Raw genomic sequence first — 25,135 nt, forward strand, 5'->3', positions numbered from 1 at the left:
TGATCATGAATCTTCCACAAGATATATTGTCACTATTTACTATATCACAAAGCATTTACAAGTAATTCAAGCTGCCGGAGCATCCGAATCATGAAACTCCCCCAACTTCAATAACCTTTTCGCATTATCCCTCCCAATCCGCCTATACGCATCAACACCCCCCACAGCCTCCCGAATCACCTTCGCCTCATTGTCCCACCACCCACACCCATCCTCAATCTTTTCATATGGATAATCAACACTAAACAGCACCCGATCCGCCCCAATCTCATCAACAACATACTTCAGCGTCCTTGTCGAGAAATGCCCACTCGTCGTAATCCAGATATTTTCCTTGAAATAGTCATAGATACTCTTCTTACACATGACATCCCCGGCCTGCTGCGCAATGGGTTTTTTAACATCCTTGAACCAGTGGTTTATCCGCCAGAAGTCAAAGGGAATATGCTCGCCATCATGGCCGATGATGACCTTTGCTGTGGGAAAGCGGTCGAAGACGCCGTTTGTGATTAGGCCGAGGGTGTGTAAGTTAACGCCGTTGGCGAAGGAGAGTGGTGGGCCGATTAGGTATGAACGCTCGCGGTAGAGTTTCTCGTAGATGACGTCTGCGGGGGCGGCGGGGTGGATGTACAGTGGGACGTCGAGGTCTATGAGTACTTTCCAAAAAGCGTCGTATTGTGGTTGATCGTAGAAGAGGTATGTCTCGCCATTGGGACCGGCATGCTGAAAGTCGCAGAGCAATGCCCCATGGAATCCTAGCTCGTTCACACACCGGCGCAATTCCACTCCCGCCTGCACGGGGTCATGCATTGATAGACAGGCAAACGCACCCAAACGGTCACGATGGTCCTTAATCTGCCCTGCCACCCAGTTATTAGTTTCTGTAGCTGTCTTCTCGGCCTCTGCTTTGTTGGTTATGCCCTGGATTCCAGGAACGGTTAGAGAGACGACTGTGTAGCCAATGCCGTGCTCGTTGGAAAGACGGAGGCGTTCGTCGTGGATGTCGTTGATTTGGCGCATGTAGCGGTCGCGGTCACCAGGGGCTATATAGAGGGATGCTTCGTGTTGGGACTTTTGTTGCATCCCGGGGCGTTCGTAGGCTTCTTCGAGGACGATTTTGCCGAGCATTATGGTGGTAGTGTGTATATTGTTTCGGGTATTTATATTGGGGTTGGGACACCGATACTGATGCTAGGGATGTTTGGGTGATCTTATACTTGACTCTGAGAGCTCCTGTTCCGCTGTATCATGCCATTGAGATCATTGTCGAGAGCAGTATCCGATCGGATCCGACGCATTTTGGCCAAAGAATATTTCTCATAGCTTTCTCATACCTTCATTTCAGGAACAGAGTAACCAGTGACGTATATCGACAAGCCGGATTAGGCGTCTTGATGCTATCACGACGTCAGACGGTCATTCAGCCGATAAACTAATCGGATATATACACCTTGTTTGAGTGGAACCATAGGGCATAGGGCAATTAACGCATCCGAAATCAAGCTGGATGGCTTTGGCATCTTCCGATCTATAGCTTCCGACGGATTACCCGATCGATCACTCAGCATTATCTATATAGTATGAGAATGAATTCAATTCAAGAAGAGCCCCATTGAATTACTGCTCTTTTTCTGGCGTGGTGAAGCGATACCTCGGATTTCTTCCTGACTTTGGCTCGAAGGTTCCATTTGGACTCCCAACATGAAGCATCTCTCTGCATAGCTGCACGGTGACCGCGAAACATGCCTATTTTGGAAAGAGACATGCTATTTGGCATACTTTACGTAGTGTAGTGCCGCACGAAGATTTTCTTGATAGATACCTTCACACCACCATGAGCAAGTGCGAGCAAACACCTGCTTGTTGTTCTGTGGGCATGGAGATTATGGTTGGAGTGGGCGAGAGCTGCCTAGGCGGGTTGTTGGATGATCTGCTTTGGATAAAATATGCAGTGGCACGATAGGCCTGTAAATATATATAGATCGTATAATAAAGAAATATATTTGTTTCATAGAACTTGCTAATGGCATACCGACAAGCTTAAATATGCAAAGCAAATACGTATAGAAAACCATAGGATTAGAATAAGCCTGATAAACCCATAACAGAGCCAGATTGAACGCCACTAACCCAGACATAAGCTCTCATAATTCTCTTCTCTAGGTACATTTGCTGAGTCCCTCCACCAATCCAAGGTTAGTCTCTAGTAGTCTCCTTGCAGGCAGCAGGATCCCATTCAATTTCGTCTCCGTTTCCGTATGCGTACGGATATCCTGTCTTGTCGGCACCTTTGATGCCAGCCTTTTGGACGAAGTTCTTGGCTTTGTCAACGCTAAACCCAGGTCTTGGAATGCTTTGGACTTGGTGACATCAGTTTCTCTGCAACAAACGATGTCCTTGGCCGCTGGGAGGTTAATTGTTGCTCATTTCAGTTGGTACAAGGTGCCTAGCTCTCCCCCAACTATATTCGTGATCATTGGTCTGACACTTGGCATTTAGTATGGCTCCCTACAAATCGCTTGCGGAATCGCAACGGTTCCATGGCCCGGTTGACTTTCTTGGAAGTTTGCAACTGTCCAGTGGATTCTGCCATTAGAAGAGAGCTATTTTGTCTATCAGGAGTGCAAAAGTTTGTAAGTGAGCGGGGATGGAGAAGTATTTGGTGTATGGTGCATTAAAGGGGAACTGAAGCGTCAATTTGCTTTTGTCGCGGATGATAAACGGCTTGCTGCAAAGTACAGGGAGGTGGCTGGGTGGTCTTATCGTCAGATGCTTGTTTATGAGGAAGACCGCGAGGGCCAGTAACAACGATCAGTATCAGCCTACTAGAGGATATGATACCTTCCACGACCCATGGCGTCACCTCACCGAGTACAATACCATTACTGGAAATGCTTGGGTTCTTACAGCACGACAATTGATTTAATTTAAAAGGAAGAGGGGACCATTCACTACTACTCTTTGCCCAGCGCAGTAAAGCAACGTTTCTCATCTTAACTATAACTTCGTAATCATCTCTAATCATGGCATTTCTCTCTGGCTAAGTGGTATTTCCTATTTCTGAGATCCACGACGTAATCCCATCCGTCAGCACCTTGTTCCGGCTCAACCGAGAAAGTTGGTCTTTTAAGTGCACTCCGTACGTACTAAATAACAGGAGAAACTGCGAATTTGCTGGTGACTCGAACAGTTTTATGGTCCAACGACCATTAGATACAAAAGCACAGTGTTTGAATATATGTATGGCCTCAAAAGCAACTCCATTTGGACTACAGATGTCACTATGGAATCGTTCAGAGTCCGTTTTGGCAGAAAACATGCTGCCAGGCATATCAGCGGGTTGTCTATGTGCTATACAGAATAAGGGTCTCCTTTACAAATAACTAAGCGCTGCCAATGTACAAGTGCTAACGAACACCTGATATCTGCTCTGTGGGTACAATAAGATAAAGTCGAAGCGCAGCCTCGCTTGTCTGGAACTTCGAACCATATAGAAAACGCCATGGGAACTCTAAGATTTCCACAGACGGCCGTGCGAACTCAAACTCGCGAGACTACCGCCAACAGCTATCACGCCCGTGTTAGGGTCGGCCGATTTGGCACACTTGATGGCTGGAGCATCGAGAAAAGATATCCTGAGCCTTATCATCGGCTTTCTTGTGTTCGCATTCGGATATAGTGATGTTGCAGCTTCATATTTGGCTGAGTTCACCCAGCCTTTTTGTGTAAAATAATGTTTTTTTAACTTCCCATCACAGCCGCCTTACCTCGATTGGGGACAGATCTCGAGAGCAGCAGCTGTGTATGTGTGATTTTCTGCAATTATAATTACAGAATACATTGTTATAGTATAAGTGAACAAGCTGTAAGTCTTGATAGAATTCTATAGGGGTATATGAGTCTAACTGTACTCTATACTAGCTGCGAAATCATAGACAAGCACGGAAATAAGCAAAATAATGTTGGGGCACCTGTGTGATCTCGACTTTCATTTCATTAGACACAGCTCAAGTTTTTGAAAGGTGCCGATAAAAGCATGCGCATGACTGTCGCAGTGGACAAGCTCTACGATATGTGTCTTTGCAAGGACACAACTGCAGTGAAATCTGTTCTCGCTATCCCCCAATTACAGGGGTGTTAGAATCTCGTGCACTTTTAAAAGTACAGGTATTTCTCACTAAATTATTGGCTTCTGCGACCATACTGTTGATCCTAAGGTATGTATGGTCGACTTGACTGTCACAGATACATTCGATAAGCTGCTACCGACAGGGCAAGACGCAGTGACTTTACTATTCGATATCTAATGAGACATAGGTACACTACAGGAATTAGATTAACGCTCGAAGACATATGCCAGAGCGGCCTTGTCCATTTTGATGTAGGGCACCCAAATCACTAATTCGAGTTAGACGCCAGGACCATAAACCCAGCCCATATATAGGCAGACTCAATGTGATGGATGGCGAAGAACGGTTTGCAAAATCTATAGGAACGTACTACTGGAGGTTCGTTCCAGCCTCTAATCTGTTTTGCAACTCTTGCGAGAGCGCAAACCAGAACTGGTGTGTTGTTCACGAGTGCAAGCTGCATGATTATGCAGAATATAAAGACACGGTAAATGGCTTCTAAAAATTCTACGAGAAGAGACAGAATGGCCACGAATGTGCGAGGCTCACGTCATGCTTAATGCAACTGGAGAACATCTTGAAGCCCTTGATGATAACCCGATGAACGGAAGCCTGCCCAATTGGCCTCATTGGAGGTCGGTATTTGATGGCATGAGACTACAACAGTAACGGCGGGTATGGTGAGGCTACTCCGGATAGCTGGGCTTTGAAAGCGAGGATGGCCACGGCGAAATCGTTCTCGCCATGAATTCAATTCTCTAATCGTGGCTAAGTGCCTTGCTGAATCTCTGAGGGTTTATGCATTTCCGGCAAACGATGGATTTTCCACTTTTTTCTAGCCACATAACCACAAAAACAAAATAAGCAAATATAGTTATAAAAAAAAATCGAAGGCTATTATTTCCGATCTACATATCATAAAGAACTTGAGATATGAACCGTGGTAAAGAGTAGTTCTAGCCGAAAAGTTTAACCAATAACATAGATATTTACCATAAGTTAAACACATAATTCAACGAAAGCGCTAGTGGTCAAGTGGTTACGATCCCGTCCTCCCAGCAGTTGGATAGACGGTGGCCCGAGTTCGAATCTCGGCTGGCGCACGTATTCTTTTTTATATATATGTTATATTGTTATATATTTCAACTTTGTTCTATTGAGTTTACTCTTTTTTCTTTTTTTCTTTTTTTTTTTTCTTTCTTTAGGGGCGGGGTGGGAAGGGGTGGAGTCCTTTCTCTATTTTTATTTTGATATTGAACGTTTTAATTGGGCCTCTTGTCTTTGGCCTAGAATTTCTCTATTTGGTGGTCAAAAATACGGAGTACGTTTTTTTGATGGAATCTATTCAGTCATCAGGCTAATATCGCTGTTTACCCAGTAGTCATCAGACATCATTATCATAAGCATAAGGATCGACAGTTGACCATCACAGTCCAGCCCGAATCAACTGTCCACCCTCCCAGGAGTCACCAGCCTCCAGAGTTTGCCATCCAGCAACGGAACCAGCCTCAACGCAAATCAACTTTTGGTACGCCTCGTCAGGACCAAGATCAGCAATCGCCTTGGTCTTTTCGATCCAAGGGTTCCAGACCACAATGTCGTTCAAGGCCTCGCGGGTAACGGAGAAGAGCGGCTTGTTACCATCTGTAGAGGAGACGACAATGGGGACTGTGGGATCCAGGGCCTGGTAGACACGGTCTGTTTCGCCGGTGATGGGAAGAGCGGAGTGGCTTTCGATGTGGGTGGTTGCGTTTTGGACCTTGTCGACGTAGGTCTTGGATTCGAGGTTGTTGACACGGATCTTGGAGATATCCTGTTTTGGTCAGCCAATGGCGCAACGAATAAACGCGCAAGGGCAGATTAATCCAACCCACCTCGATACTCAGATAGGTATGCATCAAGACCTGGAACTCAAAGTTCTGGCTACCGTTGTTCTGCACTTGCAGCGACGTTCTCAAACCCTCCTTGCTCAGCGTGACACTGTACACGAGCGCGAACTCGTGTGGCCACGCCTTGCGGGATTCCTCGCTCAGTAACGTATGTGACAGTCCAAAGTCGAGCTTGACGGAGTCATCGCCTTCTTTCCGGTCCTTCCCCAGGGATTCCGAAGAGGATTTGCCGAGAAACTCCCAGTTCGAGTTGCGTGCGAAGCCATGCTGGGGCAATGAGGATGTAGCGTGGTTCTGCGAGGTACCGAAGACCTAAATCAAGAGTGTTAGCTTAGATGTATTTTAGGCGTTGATTGATAAGAGCATGTGGTATAAGACATGTAAACGTACAGGGAACACAACTGGAATTCCACCGCGGATAGGCTTGGAGCCATCCAGATGAGCCTTTTCGCTCATGAACAATTGTTCTTGGCCATTGGCAAGTTTCCAGGACGTCACCGTGGCACCGAAAAGATGAACAGTGACGGATTCGCCGGTTGGCAAGGTGGCTTCAATCTTGTTCTCGCGGAGAGAGACGGTAGGCTGAGGAAGCGATGCACCAACCCCGATGGCGGAGGGCTTGTTGGATCTGTCCATATTTACAGTTGTAATTGCTTTTTACCAAATAATAACAAGAGGAAGATGTGTAGGATAAGTGATAGAGGGTAATGAAGATCGAGCTGTACTATGGAGAGTTCAGCTGTAGGAGCTGTCGGAGATGCGGAGCCGACATCGCGGGGCAACGTCATCCGCAGCTTCACTTGTTTTTTATACACCACTTCTATACATTGCATAAAGAATGGACTTGAAGTTAATATTAACATAAAAAACACAGTGCTCTATCAATCTAGGATCAAGATGCTAACATAGCTATCCATGTTGCCACATGACAGTTGTGGTTCCCTCAAGGCTAACCTTCTCAATCTTCCACATTTCGTCAGGAGTTAATCGCCATCCCAGCGCCTGCATATTCTGCACAGCCTGCGCTGCGCTACGAACCCCAGCCACCGGTAAAACACCCTTGTTGATGTTGAAATTCAGCGCCACAGCCGCCATTGGAACCTGTCTATCCTCGGAGATCCGCTGTAGGACGTTGAGGGTCGGATCGAGCATGTGCATAGGATAGCTGCTGAAACGATACGTACGTGGAGGCTCGTTGAACCGCGAGTATTTGCCAGTCAGCCGGCCCTCTGCCAGAGCAGCATAGCCTTGGAAAACGATTCCACGGCTATGGCATTCGCGGATTAGTCCTGATGTTTCCGGGTGCCGTCTGATGACGGAGTACTCGCATTGGTTCACAGCAAGGGGGACGCCATGAGATGCAAGTTCATCGGCCATTTTGATCATCTCTTCTTTGCTGTAGTTGGCGACTCCGACTACCTTAGCCTTGCCGGTGTTTACGCACTCAGCGAGACCTTTGGCCACTGTCGAGATCATATTGAGATGAATGGGCCCATCTACCATGTAGATGTCCACATGGTCAAGACCGAGGTTCTTCAATGATGATTCGAGATCGCGGTGTGGCCCGCGGGATTGGAGTAGCGTACTCGTCAAATTGCCCCAGGCTTTCCATTTGGTCTGGATCACAAAATTTTCCCGCGGCATCTTTTTGAATAACTGTCCGCAGATACGCTCGCTCTCTCCATCTCCGTATGCCTGATCCGTGTCAACGAAAGTCAACCCAGCACCTTGCAGCTTCTCCCAAGCTTCCATAATTCGAGGGAAGTCATTGACAGCGTTGTATTTCCAGGTAGCCTTGTCTCCCCAGGACCATGCCCCGATACAAATGTATGGGACCAGGACATCCTGATTCTTCCCGCGCAGTGCTATACGGGCGTTGACATCCGGTGTGATGGATGCTGGCAACACATACTCATCCTCGCTGTATTTTGGATCCACTGGCTTGGGGTGAGGTGAGTGTATGCCCTCTGTTGCTGACATACCAAAGGTCAAGCCTGTCTGAAAGGCATATTGTGCTCCAGCTGCGGCCATCTCGGTTATTTGATGGACGTTAGGAATCACCTATGAAAGATGCGAAGATTGTATTTGCCCAACTTATTAGTAGGGCAGGATAAAGAACAATGTTTCATATTATCCCCAGATGTTGGGATCAACCCCAGATTTTATTCAGCAACGCCTGGGGAAGCGTGGTGAGATTTTGCCTCACCAGGCATCATGATGACATGCAAAGACGAGCCCTATGGCTGCGGACCTAATCTCCGACTTTCAACTACGGCGAACGAAGGCGAAGTACGGAGCGCTCCGGTTGCCACGTCCCAGTTGTATGGTTTGTAGAAGTAGCGATATTCCATTAAAAGTCCCATGGACAAGGGGTCCTATTGATTTCTGCGCGTGATGATTCAGGTACTGAACAAGCTTATTCTATGATCCTATTTCCCCCCACAATGTAGTAAAATGCTTGTCATTATAACGGATGGTGTGGTCATCTTTCCGAGAAACGAGTTCTTTGTTGAGCTCCATTTTCTCGACTACAGGGACTCACGGGCACGATGGGACCCAACACTCCCAATAGATTTCCCTAAGGCAATTTTGAAGCTATGGTGATCGAGATAAAAAAGGTGAAATTGCACGAGGGACAGATCATGTCACTAGGTGACTTGGACCAGAGTGCATTTATGAACGCTGCGACTGGAAAAATCGAGCTTACCAACCATCTAAGTGATGGTATTCTAATTCGACAACTCAAGACGAAAACAAAAGCATTGAACAGATACTACTGAAGGGTGAAGACTCAACTCCGGTAAGGTAAGCATGCGGGATCATTCGATCATCATACAAAAAATGCGCAGTGCATCTGCCGGAGATATAGTGTTGGCAATAGATTTGAGTCCAGCCAAGAACGAAGTTCATCAATACAAGAAATTCAAAAGGGCAATTTTCATCTTGAAGCTGGGTGTGAAACGGCCGCTGGCATCATTGATGTCTTTGTTCTATTTGCATAAGATCGATTCCAAACATGAAGCAAGATGGTAAGTACCAAGCCCCACCGAACTGTATTCTTGTGGCAAGAGGAAACTGGGATGCATATTTCTACCCTTATGCAGCGAGGGCATATTTGTTTGCGGGGTTGCTTAAGGGGTGGTACACTGGCATTCGTGGGATTGACTGAGATGTCAATCAGCATTTTCCCCATCTGAATGGAGAATTGTATTGAAGAGTGATAATGTGGGTTGGGGAGAGCACCTGCGCGTCGGCACGAAGAATCGGAGGATTCAGCATGAGGTTTGTGGCCAGCATTGGCCTGACAGGTACGCTGCTACAGTTTCTTCAATGGCTTTACGAGTGCAGGCACCTTAGGGTGGATTATATACAAGCAAGTATGCCCGACTGCTGTCGTTCATGGAATAATAAGCTACTTAATGGTCTATTCATGTGTTCTCTGTTACTCTTGTATTAATTGTCAAATGACCAAAATTGATTAAAATCCCTAACCAAAACGCCGTTCGCTATGCTCATGACCTAAAGACGCCTTAAAAAGATGTTCCGTTATATAATGCAAGAAGCCGCCACAAAAACAGCGAGAGAGATCATATCTTCTCGTCGTTTAGACCAGAACCGGTAACAGCTGCCATCGCTGCTCCTTCAGTAGCCGGTCTAGAAAGTCCCAATGCACTCGATGCATCTCGCTTGGACACTTCTTCATCGACAAAACAACCCAATCCCGCAAATGCCTCGAGCAGAGTACGTGAATAATACTCCCGCAGGTCGTATCCACCGGCCTGCACACGAGTATCCTGTCTGATGGGATCGAGATAACCAGACGGGTAGTGGTCTCGCAACATAAAATAATCCCGTTTGTCCGGCACCAGTCCCATAAAAGGATCGTACGGCTTCTCTGGTTCCGGGGTCTTGATCTTCTTCAGACCCTTGATCAAGCCAGTACCACCCGCCCTCTCTGTCGGCGCCACTGGACCTCCAGCCTTCTTAGCGTCCGAGTTCCGCAGCGTAGCTTGTTTCTGTCGAATCCGCTCTTCCTCACTACGACGAGCAGAGGACTTCTTGAGGAGAACCTTCTGACCCTCGCGTGCGATAGACGCTGCATCTGTAGGCTTGCCAGAGGCAAGACGGCTGATGACGTCCTCTTTGCCAGCAAGAATCTCACGCCGTTCGTCTTCGTATTCCTGCCGAACGGCTTGACGGCGGAGACGTGCTTGTTCTTGTTCGAGTGTCTGTTGTTCCTGAAATGACGTGGCTTCTTCGGCTTCGAGGGCCTGGTTGGCGCGAATGGAGCGGACGTTTTCAGATGCGTAGGCTTGTAGATCGGATTCGGTTTTGGATACGTCGGTCCGTGTTACGAGGTTTGCGATAATCTCTTCGCGCTGTTCGAGGAAGTCGTCCCAGGCTCGTTTCGAGTCGAATTCTTCTTCGCGGCGGTTGAGGCTTCATGTTGTTAGGCCCAAAACATTTGTAAATGCTGAATATGAAACCCACATCTGCATCACTCTCCGCCGAATATCAACCTCCCTCTCCACGTTGATGTCTTCGAATGTCTGCTTCCGAAATCGATTCTTCCGCAACGTCTTGTGGCACGCTGCCACTGGACAGTTCGCTGGTCCTCCAGAAAATATTCGGTCCACACACGACTCGCACATCTTATGGTAACATTCTGGATTAATGAGGAACCGCATGTCCGGGTTCAGATACCGCGAGGACTTGCAGACGGGGCAGACCTCTACACCGGGTTAGCTCGTCCATGCAACTCGGTCAAAGGTAGCAAAGGAGACATACCGTCATCGTCCCCGCGGTCGAGTATCCTATTCGGCGGAGGCATGATTCCGACTGTGATAGAAGGTGGTATGCGACAGAGTGAAAAGAAACGAAAAGCAGCGCCGAAAGACCACTGGATGTCCTATCAAGGGTCTCTGGCCAATCAGGGAGTTCCGTGGCTCCTCCGCCCTTCTTTTTTCTCTTCGCCTCCCGCGGGGATCCTTTTTCTTTTTCTTCGCATTTACCTTCTACGGCTGGTTCTATTTCTATTTGAATATCCAGCAGAAGTGGTTTATTTCTCCTTCTGGCCAGCGAATATGGGTGTCCCAACAAATAACTTCCACGAACTCGAACGCCAGCGCCGCGAACTAGAAGCCAACACCCTCAAGCTCCAAGAATCTCTCTACCACTGGCGAACCTGGGAAGCCGAATACGACGGTCTAAAAGAAGAAATCGACGATCTGGACGAAAATGCCTCAACTGTCGATTTCCTCCGCATCGGTCGCGACTTCGGTGGTGACTTGGTCAATGAAGAGGAGGTCAAGGTGATTTTAGGCGCAAAGCAGGGCGTGACGCGGTCGAAGGAGCAGGTCGTTAGTCTTATATCGAGGCGAATCGACTACGTGAAGGAGAATGTGAAGACTATAGAGAAGAGGTTGCTTACGGCTGAGAATCAACTGAGTGGATTGGATGCTGTTGGTCAGGCGCCTCCTGTGACTGATCCGCAGTTGCCTATGACGGAGATTATGGAGGAGCTTGATGGGGAGGGAAATATTGTTTCGAGCTCGACGCAGACACCGGGTAGTGAGGCGCCGGAGCTTTTGAATATTTTGAAGAGAGTGGGCGCGGAGGTTCCGGATACTCAGCAGGATACGGAGGCTGAGACGCAACAATCGAAGGTTGAAGAAGTGGAAAATTCTCGACCCGACGAAAAGAAGGAAGAAGAAAAGGTCGCTTCAACTCCAAAGGAAACAACAACTTCCCCTCAAGCCCCCGAAACGCAGCCTGGACCCACGACATTCACAAGTGAAGCGCGTCCTGAGATCACCGAAGAGCACCCTGTTACGGAAGTTGACGAGTCTCCTGAGGATGCAGCGCTACGACGAGAAATGCTGGAATACGGAATGAACGAGATTGGCGCCGTAGTGGCAGAGCTCGAACTGGATGAAAATGGAAGCGATGTCTCTTATGACGACGGTTACGGCACTTATGATGAAGATGAGGAAGAAGATGAATTCGGACGAAGCACGGGATCCGTCCTGAGCGAGGATTATCACAAGCAAATGCGCGAGTTGGAGGAGAGGTTAGGTGCCAAAGGAATGTGGAATATGGGCAAAGACACGGCTACGCTGCCAGATGAGATGCAATATGACCTCGATCAGGCAGATGAGCCGGCTCCAAGAAAGGAGAAATCAAAGAAGAAGGTTGCGTTCGCTGATGACCTCGATATCGCACCTGCGGCAGAGCCCCCTTCAACAGAGAAAAGGAGTCTTCCGCCTCAGCAGCCTGACGTGCCTACAATGTCGGATGCTATTATTGAACGTGCCGAACCAGCCGCAAAGACTCCTGCACCGGCTGAAGCTCCTAAGAAGACCTCTCGGTTCAAGAGTGCCAGAAAGAACGCCTTAAGCAGCGAGCCTACTACACCGACACCAGCCACAAACATCAGCTTTCGACCCCCCGAGGTCCGTTCGACAGCTCGCAAATCTAACCCATCTCCTTCCCTTCCCTTATTCCCAGCCAAGCCTGCGGAACCAAAGCCTTTCTCTCAACCCATTGCCGATGTCTTTGCACACGAGAAACCGCCCATCTCGGAACCACAGCCACCTCAAGACAAGATATTAGCGGACAAACTCGTCGAGAGAGACATTAAAGAAGGGAGCGCCCCGGCACCCGAAGCAGACGAGATTGAGGATAATATCCACAGAAAGGAGGTCGCGAGCGAGTTTTACAGAATGAGAAACCGGATGATCCAGCAGAACGGCGGGTTCATGAATAATGAACCTGAGACTGTCCCCCTGGATGAAGACGATGCGCCACGGGTAAGCAAATTCAAAGCTGCGCGGATGAACAAATCATAGAAAAGCATATATACCCCAACAATCAATTGCATTTGCATTACTATACTCCTTTCCGTCTATTAGCCGGAATTCCCTATTCTCTATGAACACACCTCGACCATGGTGTATTTCATTCAAGGATATTCCAAGATGAACAAATCGCGGGCTCTCAGGCTGTCTTTCGTTTTTCTTTTTGTCTCATTGCACGTATTGGACTGATTTCCAGTACTTACGGGCGTGAGGCGATGGGATATCTATGGAGAGATGGTTACGTTTCACCCTCGACATTTCTGATTTGTCTTGTAGAACTAGAGGTGTTCATATTTATTTTATGCAACCTAAGAAATATAATCAAACAAGATCATTCATTTTGCAGCGTACGATCGAACGATATCGACATGAGACGACACACATTCAGATGCCCATAAATGGCCATTTTACCTAGACCAAGACTCCACAGCAGCAAGCAAGTCAAGATGAACCTGGCCATCACCACTTCTTTTCAGAGCTTCCTCAAAACAGTCCGCTCCCAACCGCCGACAGAAAAGAAGAATACTAGCCCAGACAAGATCAGCATAGCTGGGCGTATCCCCCAGAAAGAACGGTCCATCCCGCTCCTTCAACAACGCAGTAGCCTCGCGAATGGCAACCTCAACTGCACCCCAAGCTTTCTCTCCTCCTTTCTCTTTCTCCAAACGATCCAATGGCATCCCAAACCACTCCTCGCGAGTCGTATACCAGAATTCAAGACTTGCGTCGTTGAGAATCCGCTTCGGGACCTGAGGGATGAAGATAGGACAAAATGCGCTCATGTACCGAGTCCAAATGTCCTCAACTTTGGCCAGGTAGCTGGAATCCAAGTGAAGTGCAGGCTGTGGGTGTCGCTGCTCGATATAATCGGCGATTTTGCGTGAGTCCATCATGTAAGTCCCATCGGGGCAGACGATAGCCGGGATGCTATATGCAATACCCTCGGGATTAGGTGGAATGCTACTTCATGGTCAGATATAAATCTCTGGACTTCTTTTTCAGCAAAAGGGCGCATTATCAGACTGACTGGTTTTTCAGTTCCGGCTTAATTTCTGGATATTCGAGCTATATGTATATATGAGCGACGCTGCAACATTTCCCAAGCACCGTTGCATAGCTTCGCTTACCCATTGTGTTCGGAAGCTAAGACTCTTGAAGTTGAGAAGAAGTCTGGCTAAACTGGAGGTTAGAGTGACACTTGATTGAGTCTTCAAATCCGTCCCAGGTCGAATAGGGACACATTACTCTTCCAGGGATTCGGCGACCATGTAAAGCCTGGTGTTTTACTGGGCAGGTCATAGAGTAGATATTGGTTGGGTGCCATGTTGGATCTCTGGGCTTCTAGGATCTCTGCGGTGGCAGTCTGAATTTCAATTCAAATAGAGACCAAGATAGCAGTTGGTAGCAAGCTAGATTGGTATCTGATTTGTAAGAAACCCCTACAGCACCACTATGTATTTAAGATAGTCTCCGAAGAGACTCGGAGCGGGGTTCCCCCCGAGTCCGGGCTTTAGATTTTATTCCTCAGGCAAATATGTACATACAACAATATAATCTTCTCCAACTACAAGTTTTCACTATCGATATTATTATTTTTTATTATAGTAGTCAATGAGATGGCATAAATATGATATACAACATTGCTCGAGTCCATCCTCATGCACATTACTACCTACAATGACTTAACAGACAACCCAGCAGGTAGACTCATCGTCCACCCAGCTCTTTACCACTGTTTTTTCTCTGTTACCAGCTTATAGCTGCTATATCCTCACTCAAAGTCCACAGCACATATCAAACTAACAAATTCTCGCATCGTGTCTGACTCTGACGAGATAGCCCCGAACCCCCAGGCACCGAGTGGTCCGGTCCCAGTCAAAATTGCTCTTACATACCATGCGGATGCTTTAAAAAAACAATGTTAAGTATATTCAACTGTATATACAGCAGGCATTATTTATTAGGACATCTGAGGAAATTATGCCCTTTTTTGACCACAATTACTATATTGCATTCGCCTGTGTGGCCTAGAAAATGACTTGTAAGCATCGAGAGGATTCCTAAGGCCTTGGGTATCTAAGAGGCTGCGAGTATACGGCGACACGATGTCGATACACCGGGTAGTAGATAACGCAGCTACTTCAATTGCTGCCGCAGATACCTTTAAAACATGGAATCACGTATCTGCAGTAGCACGCTGTGAACTTCTGCTGCTACTGTGCAGCCCAGCGGACGAGCTAGTGGCGGTTCAAATGGAGGAGACCAATGCCCCAGCGCTACGGGGGTGGGAGAACATTGACTGGACAGTTGGTCTGATTGAGTAAACTAGCGTCTATTACGTCGTTGAAAGGGACGTTCTCCCAATTGAATCGCTCGCTCGTAGATAATGTTGTTTAACCACAATCCCGTTCCTGTCTCCACAGATGTCTAGGAGCGGTAGTTCACAGTAACATGGCATTTCTCACAGTTCCCAGTTCCATAGCTTCCATGTCCATCACTGCAATTATCCAGGATGTTCTGCGCAACATCACGGATACGCTGGCCACTAAGGTCCTGGTCCCCACTGCCATTGGTAGCATACTTCAGGTAGCAATGGCCACTGCTGAACTCCTGCTGATCCTTGTACGTCTTGGTGGTGTCAATGTTGTTCAAGGCATCGATGCACTGCTCTTTCTTGATCGGGATGAAGGAGCCCTCGCAGCTAAAGCCTTCATTAGATCCTGGTTCTCTTTAGAGTTATATAGAGTGGTTATAACCTACTTGCTGTCGTATGCGGAAGCAACTGCGCCGAGACTGATGCTCGCAATCAGGCAGGATAGAACTTGCATGTTGATTATTTATCCGACGATATTGGTTGATTGATTCGATTGGATGAGAGATAGTCAATGGGTAGGAGAAAAGGGTCTGTTGAATACTCCCTTTTCCACTCTACCAACGCTGCCTTTTATACTCCCATGTATAATAAAATATCGATTCTAATGACTTTAGCCAAGAGAAAGACTCACCCAATATTGGCCCCCAAAGGATGAAAATGCAGCTTTCCGCTATAATTAGCTAGTGCGCATTCAAAGTATAAGGCTGAGGTCGACTTCAGCTTTAGCCCAAAACAACAGTTTCTACGTAGATCAACATCTCGATTTACTTTCCGGCCCCATTTGGGTTTTATGTTTGGGGCGAAATACGAGAAGAAAAGAAAAAAAAAACCAAGAAAAAGAAAACATTACAAGACTGACTAGTCAAAGTTGAGTGAGGACTGTTCTTTCCCCGCTGATCCTAGCCTAAAGAGGCATGAAAACAATTCCCCGATTTGGAATGATGGATTCAGGTTCCTTGATCCTTCGATACCTCCGTGACATTTACTATGTAGAAACATATTAGGAAAGAGGCGTATAATCACCTCTGCATACGAGTGTCTGTATGTGGGGATATTTTGCGCCGAGGAAAATACAAAGACACTGCCTTGGATATCCCGGCAGCTCAAGAGTCACGGCTATAAGAAGTATACATGCCCCCCCGTCATTGCCGTGATCCAGATTACAAGTACCCAGCTCCCATCCTTGACACTTTCCAGGTTTCGAGCGACTCCTCGTTGAAAACGATCACCCTCCCCAAAATGCACGTCCCTACAATCCTGGCAACCTTCTTGGTCCTCGCCGGAAGCCACGTAGCCGCATACAATGACAAGTAAGTCTCCTATAGCAGCTCATGAAATCTCATGAAATCCCAAATAATCATTTATAACGAAAACTCTGACTCTTTGTTTTCTTTTTCCTAGCTGCAATGGTTCCGGTGCAGCATTTGCCTTGATTCCTGGTGACTGCGATAAAGCAAGAGACAGCATCGATGCCACTGCCACTTACAAAGACGGCAAGGAATTCAGCAAGGGAACTTGTTATGTGAAGTACGCTACCAATGGCAGTGGCGACCAGCCGATTAAGGGGCAGGATATTATCAACACCATGAATAATATTCAGCAAAACTGCAACTCGAACGTTGGCAGCTACGGCACGGGCAATTGTGAGAAGTGTCATGTTACTATCAATTACCGGGTTCCCTAATTCGGGAGTCGAGATCTTACGGAGGGGGAGGATCATTTGGTGCAATTACTGTAAAATGACATGGAATTATCACACCTAAATATGCAATGTCGATTTAATCGTTGAGCCTTTCGTTATGATCCAAACACATACCCCCGCTTTGGCGAATATCTACACTAAACAGCTCATTATGTGAGATTACTCGAAGTAGTCAGCATCTATGTTCACAGAGATCCTTTCTGGTTCATGCTGGACTCGAATAGAAGCATTGCTAGAGGGCTACACGGGACCTAGCTCCGCATTACTTGGGGATAAAGTTGGAATATGCTGGATGTATGCATCATGATAAGTGTACTCTATAAATGGGCTTGTCTGTTGGCGTATTCCTTTCTATTAGCAAGAGGTGTACCACAAAGGTAATAGATAGTGAATATGCAATTCATTTGGTGGTGCTTGGTGCCTGGCGCGGAATCCTGGTGGTTACCAATTGTCGGCAGTGATCTCACTCCAAAAGATTTATTCTGATGACTGAGAAAAGTCATTAATACTGGAAATGAACAGTAGGTACTAACACGAACTCTATTGCGTCAGTGTGAAAGACTCAGCTGAGTACATACAGCATAGTATCCACATATTCAGCCCCCACAATCCAGACTGCTTCTGGCGTTCAAGTATAACAAGCGCGATGTCCTCGGAATATGCGATTCGGTTACTTCACTCATAGATCTATACGCTTATTGAGATCTCTTGTATCTTCGAAAAGGTAAATGCATGAGCCACAACAACAGCTACGCCTATTACTGTTAGATTCGTCCTTATAACATAATTGACAGGGTTCACTCGCAGTCACTGGCATGCTTTCTCCAGTACTCTATCTATGCTAAGTGTTTCATGGGCTGTAATCTTTATTATCATTATTTATCTATATTTCAAGTGGTTTTTGATGATTTATACTTCGATAGCTTGTCGTTATATATTACTATTATTGTCGAACAGGTTGAATCGAGCAAACACGCTGAGAAAAGACAATCATAGGGGGAAAAAGCAAATATACAGAAGAAATATGGCTAAATTACGGGATATATAATTTGATTCCTTGAGACATAGGAAACCCAAGGCTGCGTTTCACGCACAATGAACCTATGCATCTTACTTAGGGCTAGTCCAGGACAACATGCGACAGAAAAACCCGTCGATACAGGAAAAGACCAAACTCTAGAGCGATCTCAAGCCAATATTTTGTATAATGCATCGCAGTAGGCATCCTTGAGAACAAACAGAAATGCATAGCGCATCCTACAAGCCTGCATAACCACATGTCCAGCAGTGAATACATCAGAGCAACATTGCCATAATTCCAAACAATAAAAACGATAGTATCCTCTCCCACCCCGTGTCACAAGACAAAGTCCCCAGACAGAGAAACACTGCAAATAACAGCTTCGTCAGTTGTTATTGTTTGCTGGGACAAACGTACCATGTCAGAATCCCCAATTTCACCTACGCATACAACAAGAAGCTCTTCGCCTGATAAAAGCAGCCAACAGGGTATGTTTACTGAAACTCATTTCCAGAATATTGTTGCGTGTCAGTGTTTTGTTAAATTGTTCGCCAGATTATCAAATCGAAGACGAAAGCCCTTCCGAGAACCAAAAGACACAGAGACGTTCAAAAGCCATCGACTTGATACGCGCCCGAACGGTCATCCGCATGTCTCCTCCAGCGTCTGCAGAGAACTCTCCCGTGACGACGGAGTCGCCAGGGCGATCCCCAAAGTTATCCCCAACAAGGTTACCGGAGAAATGCTCAGGAAGCCCTTCACAAAGGCCACCGGATAGACTGGTGCTAAAGTCGCCTAGCAAGTCGCCAAAGAAACCACCAGGAAAGTCACCAAAAACGTCGCCAGTCCGGCAGAACATGCAACCACAATATCCCGCTCCATGTGGAGAGCCTGTTCAGCTGTACAAAAACCCTGTTCCCTCACTGGGACCGTCTCCCATGCCGAAGCCTGAGAGAGAGCAGAGTTCTGCAACCTCAAGCGGCGAAGCGGATTATCAGTCTTTTGGTGGTAATTATAAATATCTGTACATGCTGAACACGCAGCTTCCCCCCCAGCAGGATGCTGCCAGTGCGTTACATCCTGCTTCGCATGTTGTTTCTGACTATAATGGAGGTACGACTATGGAGCAAAGCCCAACCCTCCAATTCGGACAGGTCCTCCTCCCTACCCAGTTTCGAAGTGGCTACAGCAGTCTCATGTCATTTGAAGAAGAATGGAGGGCGAATCTGGAATCCTTCGATACACCTATGGCTTGCGAACAAAACATAGCTGTAACAATCGACCAGTTTAATACCACTAACACGAGTGAGGGAAATATAGCCCCGAACCAAACTCTTGCAGCCGCCCCGGAAACAAATAGCACAACCGAACGCAGCGAGGCGCAAGACACTCAACCTCAACCTCTCCCAAACTCGATCCCGCGCAGAAACACACTCTCCACAAAACCCAAACCAAAGCTATCCCCCATCCAAGAAATATCTCGCCAAGACACCCTATCACCAAAGTCAGAAACCTCCTCAACAGCCATAACAACAGATCCCCCATCCCCCGCCAGATCCATCGACTCGAGCCAGTTCTTCAAGCACGCCTCATCAATAAGCACCCAGTCCAGTCCCACCTCCAGCACAGCAACCACAACAACACGCAAACAAAAACCCTCCGACTTCTTTTACCAACTCGACAGCCATGGCTTCCCCTGTGCCACTAGCATATGTGATAACCGCTGCAACCTCTGGGACGGCACGAGCGTGATTTGTCCTAAATGCGGACCCTATTCTGAGATCCGGTATTGCTCAAAGGCCCATCTGCTCGAGGACGTCAAGTGGCACTGGGCGTACTGCGGAATGATGAGCTTTGAGTATCCATGCAAAGAGAGCAGTATCCCGAGGGAGATCCGGGTGAATATGCCATGTTTGATCCCATGTGTGCATGGGTATGATACACCTGAGAGACATCGACAGGCTGTTTATTTTAATGTCTGTGGTGCACAGGGGGATTATTTTATCTTTTCGGATTGGGGTGATTTGATGGAGGCCGGTGGGGGGTCTGATGGGATGGCGGCGAGGTGCTCGTCGAGGGTTATTTGTACGGTTGTGTTTGAGGATCCAGCTGAGAAAGATCGGTTTCGTCGTGTTCTCGCGGCTTGTCTTTTCTGTAATCCCCTAACCTTCACCTTTCTAAGAAGCCGCGCTAACGAATCCAGTAACAATCGAAGTCCCCGATCTAGTCGACTATCTCTTCCGCCTAATCCGTCACAACCTGCGTACAAAATCCCTCTGGTCGAAAACCTTCCACCAGTCCCTAATACATCAACTGTCCCAAGAACTTTCCATCCAAATCCAACCGCACATCACCGGTGAGCGCCACGCCTGTCCAACAGACTGGGATGGATGCAGCCGGCGCGCTTGTAAAGACGTTGTTTGTCGAAGTGAGTATCGGCAATTGCTTGGGAAATTAGGGGGGATGGGGTTTGGGCGGTTGCTGGAGCATTTGGAGGCGGGGTATTGGGTGCTTAGGCTTGCGAGGAGTACCCATCCTGTGGTTAGGGGCTTGGAGGACAGGATGAGGGGAGTGGGGTTTGAGGGTGTGTTGGAAGAGGATAGAAGGGTTTTTCGGAGGGGGGTTGGGTGGGATGGAGCTGGGAGTGGATGTATGGAAATTGAGAGGGTTAATATTTAATTGTTTTTGTTTGGAAAAAGGTTTGCGCGTTGCTTAAGGATCCCTGTATGATACACTGGGTGTCATCATGTTTGGATAGCTCAGGGCCTGGCCACAGTCAGGCTCTGCTGCTGCACAGAAAGTGGAACGGAAAGGATAGGATACTGTACGAATACAGTTTGCACGATGCTAAGGGCATAATAATATACTTGCATGAGACATTGGAAACAAACAAGATATTCTGAAAACCCAAAGGATCTAATTTTATTTCCTCTTATCAAATGTTCATATATGTACTCGCCTGATAATACTCAAAAACCATAAATAATCATACGTAACGCAGTCAGAAGATGTTTGTGCTTATTGGATATACTTCTTCAAACCGCGCAATCTCTCCTTTGCAGTCTCAAGAACGTCGTCGTTCTTGCAAACAGCAAAACGGAGGTAATCCTCGGCAATATGCTCATTCGCATCGGTGTAGAACTCAGTAGGAGGGATGGCAGCAACTCCAACTTCATGGATGAGGAACCAGCAGAGTTTGAAGTCGCGGGGACGGTTGGCCACATGAGGAGGGAATTTGTAGTCCTCTGGCAGCTTTACGGAGGCCATGTTGGCCAGCACAAAGTAGCCACCTTCGGGGTCAGAGTACTGATTTACGATTAGTGCGGTCCATCGAGCAATGATCGGAACTAAACGTACCGGAATTCCAAGCTCCTTAAACACTTCACAGAAGCGTTCCATCTTGCTCTTCATCTCTGCGCGACTTTCGTCCCAGAAACCAACCTGGTCTGCTTGTTCAAAAGCGATAGCAGTCGCCTCTTGAAGAGGAGACACGGAACTGTAGCAGATCCGAGTGTGTGCGCCAGCAACATACTTGATCAGATGCTCGGGTCCAATCAAGTATCCGACACGCCAGCCGGTGGCATAGAATGCTTTACCGGCGGAAGCCACGGTCAGAGTGCGCTCATAGAGCTCTGGAGACAGGGTGGCAATCCTAGTGAAGGGGACGTAGTAGAGACGGTCGTAGACTTCGTCGGAAAGAATGATAATGTTGTGCTTAACACAGAGCTCACCGATACGCTCCAGTTCAGCCTTAGAGAAGACCTTGCCAACAGGGTTGTGACTATCATGGTTAGAGATTCGCAGGAATAGCATATCGAATGCAACTTACGGAGAGTTCAGCACCTGATAGAAGTTAGCCTTTGTCAAGAACACGTTGATATTGAAGGATGGAACTCACGATCATCTTAGTCTTAGGGTTTATGGCATTCTCCAACTCCTCAAAGTTAATCGTCCACTCCGCAGCAGACGAAGTCCGGGTGGCTCCGTCTGTGGGCGGGTGAAGCGGAACGTAACGAATAGTACCACCGGGCATTTCAATGTTGCTGATGTACCTTGGAGAGTGTCAGAGTAAGAATGTGATGGTCGTATGCCGCAACTTACTGGTCGAAAAATGGCTCGAAGATAATAACCTCATCTCCGGGCTCAATGAAGCCCATAAAAGCACTCAGCATTCCTATTGATATGACCCGGAGTCAGCCGCGCATATCCGGTATAACCCCGAGAATTGCAATAATATCCCACCTTCATTGGCACCGGTGGTGATCGAGACCTCGGTATCTGGGTTCAAGGTGCGTCCAAAGAACGGGGAGTAGGCATCCGCGATGGCTTTCTTGAGGCGAGGACGACCCTACACGGCATCAGCGTTGCGTCTGATGTTATTCCCCATGCGACAAATACCTTTGTCGGGGAGTATTGGTTGCAGTCCACACGATCCAGCGCATCCTTCGCAGCGTCAAGGGCGAACTTCGGGGGGTTGTAGCCACTACCAGAGATCGTAAATTAGCATTTATTCATATACTTACCAGAAAGGATATAACAACTCACAAGAAACCTTGGCCCATGTTCACAATGGGCTGAACCGGCGAAGCAGCAGCGGCTTCGTTAACGATTGACCTGAGCAATCCAGTAAGAAAGATACGCCGGTTTCAACTTCCCCCAAAGGAATGATATCTCACCAGACATCCTGTCTCTGACCAGCGACTCTCGCGGCTGGACGAAAGGGATCCGGTCGAGCAGCAGTCGCACTCATGGCTCGGGCTCCGGGGAAGTGTATGCGGGGTAGTAAAGAGGATCGATAAGTGCAGGAAATAGAAGGAAGAGTGACAGGTTTTCTAAAGTTGGCAGAAGATAGTGAAAAAGGAAGAGGAGATCTGAGGAGAGCAGGCATGGGAGTCACACAGGAAATAAGAGAGTGGTTATAGGCTCAGTAGAATTCACGCAATCAATTATGGCTCTGGTGGGACAAGCCCGGGTTGACTCCTGCACTATGCCGGGATAGCAATCAACCAGCCAATTGAGGTCCACCATGGCATAAAATGCAGATATGGTACCAATTTTAAAGAGAATGAGGCATTTGCTTTCAATTACTCCAAATTCAACGCTTTCCGACGCTTTCGTCCGTATTGTAGCAATTCAGGCACCAAGGTGTCAATTGATAGTAACTAGTTAATTACTAATTATCACGTGACCTTATTTTATCACGCGCTTGGACGCGTCAAGATGGCAGTTCGATGATATCTTCAGCAGAACAACTGCTTTTGCATCGTATTGTTCGTGTCTGACTGTCTCAATGGTCCAGGCAAGATGGTATCTTGTCCCATTTGCGGGAATTCTGTCCCTCCACTGAAAATAAATGACCATATCGATTCCAGCTGCCAGAGTTTCATCGGCGAACCAGCCTCCGATCCCCCATCGTCTCAGAAAGGGAACGTTCCCAGTCTCTTCCAACCTACATCTGCTCGAAAAGCGTCTGCGCAAGCCAGCTTACAGAAGGAATCGTCACAGTTCGATGCTTCACCTCTGCGGAGCGTTAATGGAAAGAGAACCCACGAGACAGATTCCCCGCTGGAACGGAATAAAACAAGGTCAGATGACCTCTCGACAGAAGAGCAGACGCAGTGGAAACGGCCAAAGACGAATGCATTCCAAAGAGCTGCGCCGCTAGCAGAGCGTATGCGTCCCCGCACATTAGATGATGTTTGTGGCCAGGAGTTGGTTGGACCAAATGGCGTCCTCCGCGGGCTTATTGAGCAGGATCGAGTCCCAAGCATGATTCTCTGGGGTGGTCCTGGGACAGGCAAAACAACAATCGCGAGGGTGATTGCATCGATGGTGGGCAGCCGGTTTGTGGAGATCAACAGTACTAGCACGGGAGTTGCGGAGTGCAAGAAAATCTTCTCGGATGCCAGGAGTGAATTGAGCCTCACTGGTAGAAAGACTATTGTGTTTTGTGACGAGATACATCGCTTCTCCAAGTCGCAACAAGACGTCTGGTTAGGGCCCGTGGAAAGCGGGCAAGTCACGCTCATAGGCGCGACAACGGAAAATCCGTCGTTTAAAGTCCAAAGTGCATTGCTCTCCAGGTGCAGGACGTTTACTTTGTCCAAACTCGCTGACGAAGAGGTCGAGTCGATCCTTTTTCGGGCTCTCAGGGTCGAAGGACCAAACTATTCGCCGTCAGAATTGGTGGACGATGAACTGGTCAAGTACCTTGCAAGATTTGCAGATGGTGACGCGCGAACATCCCTCAATCTCCTAGAACTTGCCATGGACCTGTCGAAGCGCCCATCGATCACAAAAGATGAGTTGAAGCGGTCGTTGACCAAAACGCTGGTGTACGATAGGGCGGGAGACCAACATTATGACACCATATCGGCGTTTCACAAGTCCCTTCGTGGCAGCGATGCAGATGCAGCACTATATTATCTCGCGCGGATGATCCAATCTGGAGAGGATCCGTTGTACATAGCAAGACGTCTCATCGTTGTTGCATCCGAGGATATCGGTCTGGCGGATAATTCGATGTTAACACTGGCCATCTCAACGCATTCTGCCGTGGAAAAAATTGGCCTCCCTGAAGCACGGATTAATCTTGCACATGCTACAGTGGCTATGGCGCTTTCGAAAAAGAGTACTCGCTCTTATCGTGGCCTTAACAATGCATTTGCTGCTTTGGATGAACCGGGGATCGCCGGACTACCAGTTCCCATACATTTGAGGAATGCTCCCACACGATTGATGAAGGAATTGGGCTACGGCAAGGAATATAAATACAACCCGAACTATGTTGATGGTCAGGTCGTGCAGGATTATCTTCCTGAGACTCTGCATGACCGGCGGTTCCTCGAGGACAGGGATCTAGGCACGGCGATTGACCACGACTTGAATAACTGATCTTGTAAATAGATATTAGGCTACCAGGACTATAGTCTCTTTTGGTCAATGACGATTAATGACACCGCATACTGAGTATCTCGAGGTACAGTAATTATAGCCTGACAGGCAGCCGTTCGCTTAGCAAGTATAATCGCCTTTCTACCTCGACAATAGTCTTCCATCTTTCCTTCTTTTCTGCATTTATTATTAGGGTGGTTTTTCTTGCTTCAAAACTAGCAGCTGCCCTTTCTCTTGCTCTATTTGCTCTATTTGCTCTAGCATCGAC

The 25,135-nt window shown here is 47.6% G+C and overlaps 11 protein-coding genes and 1 non-coding gene across 12 annotated transcripts; 6 read left to right on the forward strand and 6 right to left on the reverse strand.

The window, feature by feature from the left end:
- Positions 1-11: 11 nt before the first annotated feature.
- Positions 12-1,276, reverse strand: EURHEDRAFT_407775 (amidohydrolase family protein). Its single transcript, XM_040780659.1, has one exon. It carries the CDS (start codon positions 1,126-1,128, stop codon positions 67-69), a length of 1,062 nt encoding a protein of 353 aa, XP_040643464.1. The 5' UTR covers positions 1,129-1,276; the 3' UTR covers positions 12-66.
- A 2,182-nt stretch (positions 1,277-3,458) lies between these two features.
- On the forward strand, positions 3,459-4,141 carry EURHEDRAFT_535362 (uncharacterized protein; the record flags this gene model as incomplete). The annotated part of the gene is made up of 4 exons (XM_040787317.1): positions 3,459-3,725; positions 3,759-3,802; positions 3,850-3,865; positions 4,001-4,141. Exons 1-4 carry the CDS (start codon positions 3,609-3,611, stop codon positions 4,139-4,141), a joined length of 318 nt encoding a protein of 105 aa, XP_040643465.1. The 5' UTR covers positions 3,459-3,608.
- Positions 4,142-5,151: 1,010 nt separating this feature from the next.
- Positions 5,152-5,233, forward strand: EURHEDRAFT_t4. Its single transcript has one exon. It is a non-coding gene; the product is annotated as a tRNA-Gly (tRNA).
- Positions 5,234-5,556: 323 nt separating this feature from the next.
- Positions 5,557-8,485, reverse strand: EURHEDRAFT_527693 (putative aldose 1-epimerase; the record flags this gene model as incomplete). Its single annotated transcript, XM_040787026.1, has 4 exons — positions 6,945-8,485; positions 6,410-6,647; positions 6,005-6,331; positions 5,557-5,943 (listed from the first exon to the last, which is right to left on the reverse strand). Exons 1-4 carry the CDS (start codon positions 8,048-8,050, stop codon positions 5,557-5,559), a joined length of 2,058 nt encoding a protein of 685 aa, XP_040643466.1. The 5' UTR covers positions 8,051-8,485.
- Positions 8,486-9,443: 958 nt separating this feature from the next.
- EURHEDRAFT_469453 (TFIIH/NER complex subunit TFB3) lies at positions 9,444-10,877 on the reverse strand. Its single transcript, XM_040785284.1, has 3 exons — positions 10,787-10,877; positions 10,511-10,752; positions 9,444-10,459 (listed from the first exon to the last, which is right to left on the reverse strand). Exons 1-3 carry the CDS (start codon positions 10,811-10,813, stop codon positions 9,607-9,609), a joined length of 1,122 nt encoding a protein of 373 aa, XP_040643467.1. The 5' UTR covers positions 10,814-10,877; the 3' UTR covers positions 9,444-9,606.
- Positions 10,878-11,103: 226 nt separating this feature from the next.
- On the forward strand, positions 11,104-12,867 carry EURHEDRAFT_446069 (prefoldin-like protein; the record flags this gene model as incomplete). The annotated part of the gene is made up of 1 exon (XM_040783570.1): positions 11,104-12,867. One exon carries the CDS (start codon positions 11,104-11,106, stop codon positions 12,865-12,867), a length of 1,764 nt encoding a protein of 587 aa, XP_040643468.1.
- A 416-nt stretch (positions 12,868-13,283) lies between these two features.
- On the reverse strand, positions 13,284-14,200 carry EURHEDRAFT_373692 (glutathione S-transferase family protein; the record flags this gene model as incomplete). The annotated part of the gene is made up of 4 exons (XM_040778558.1): positions 13,284-13,836; positions 13,904-13,941; positions 14,004-14,050; positions 14,122-14,200. The coding sequence occupies 4 exons, from the start codon at positions 14,198-14,200 to the stop codon at positions 13,284-13,286; spliced, it is 717 nt and encodes a 238-aa protein (XP_040643469.1).
- A 1,103-nt stretch (positions 14,201-15,303) lies between these two features.
- EURHEDRAFT_373693 (uncharacterized protein) lies at positions 15,304-15,704 on the reverse strand (the record flags this gene model as incomplete). The annotated part of the gene is made up of 2 exons (XM_040778559.1): positions 15,304-15,577; positions 15,637-15,704. 2 exons carry the CDS (start codon positions 15,702-15,704, stop codon positions 15,304-15,306), a joined length of 342 nt encoding a protein of 113 aa, XP_040643470.1.
- Positions 15,705-16,390: 686 nt separating this feature from the next.
- EURHEDRAFT_407782 (uncharacterized protein) lies at positions 16,391-17,007 on the forward strand. The gene is made up of 2 exons (XM_040780660.1): positions 16,391-16,560; positions 16,652-17,007. The coding sequence occupies exons 1-2, from the start codon at positions 16,490-16,492 to the stop codon at positions 16,932-16,934; spliced, it is 354 nt and encodes a 117-aa protein (XP_040643471.1). The 5' UTR covers positions 16,391-16,489; the 3' UTR covers positions 16,935-17,007.
- A 1,384-nt stretch (positions 17,008-18,391) lies between these two features.
- On the forward strand, positions 18,392-20,652 carry EURHEDRAFT_373695 (uncharacterized protein; the record flags this gene model as incomplete). The annotated part of the gene is made up of 3 exons (XM_040778560.1): positions 18,392-18,461; positions 18,529-20,127; positions 20,177-20,652. 3 exons carry the CDS (start codon positions 18,392-18,394, stop codon positions 20,650-20,652), a joined length of 2,145 nt encoding a protein of 714 aa, XP_040643472.1.
- On the reverse strand, positions 20,635-23,073 carry EURHEDRAFT_407783 (kynurenine--oxoglutarate transaminase). Its single transcript, XM_040780661.1, has 9 exons — positions 22,650-23,073; positions 22,519-22,587; positions 22,372-22,456; positions 22,216-22,321; positions 22,075-22,147; positions 21,872-22,025; positions 21,803-21,816; positions 21,331-21,754; positions 20,635-21,279 (listed from the first exon to the last, which is right to left on the reverse strand). The coding sequence occupies exons 1-9, from the start codon at positions 22,859-22,861 to the stop codon at positions 20,992-20,994; spliced, it is 1,425 nt and encodes a 474-aa protein (XP_040643473.1). The 5' UTR covers positions 22,862-23,073; the 3' UTR covers positions 20,635-20,991.
- Positions 23,074-23,214: 141 nt separating this feature from the next.
- On the forward strand, positions 23,215-24,952 carry EURHEDRAFT_407784 (ssDNA-dependent ATPase MGS1). Its single transcript, XM_040780662.1, has one exon. It carries the CDS (start codon positions 23,278-23,280, stop codon positions 24,865-24,867), a length of 1,590 nt encoding a protein of 529 aa, XP_040643474.1. The 5' UTR covers positions 23,215-23,277; the 3' UTR covers positions 24,868-24,952.
- The last annotated feature ends 183 nt before the right edge of the window (positions 24,953-25,135 follow it).

This window comes from Aspergillus ruber (assembly GCF_000600275.1).
Source record: "Aspergillus ruber CBS 135680 unplaced genomic scaffold scaffold00001, whole genome shotgun sequence".
Taxonomy (NCBI): domain Eukaryota; kingdom Fungi; phylum Ascomycota; class Eurotiomycetes; order Eurotiales; family Aspergillaceae; genus Aspergillus; species Aspergillus ruber.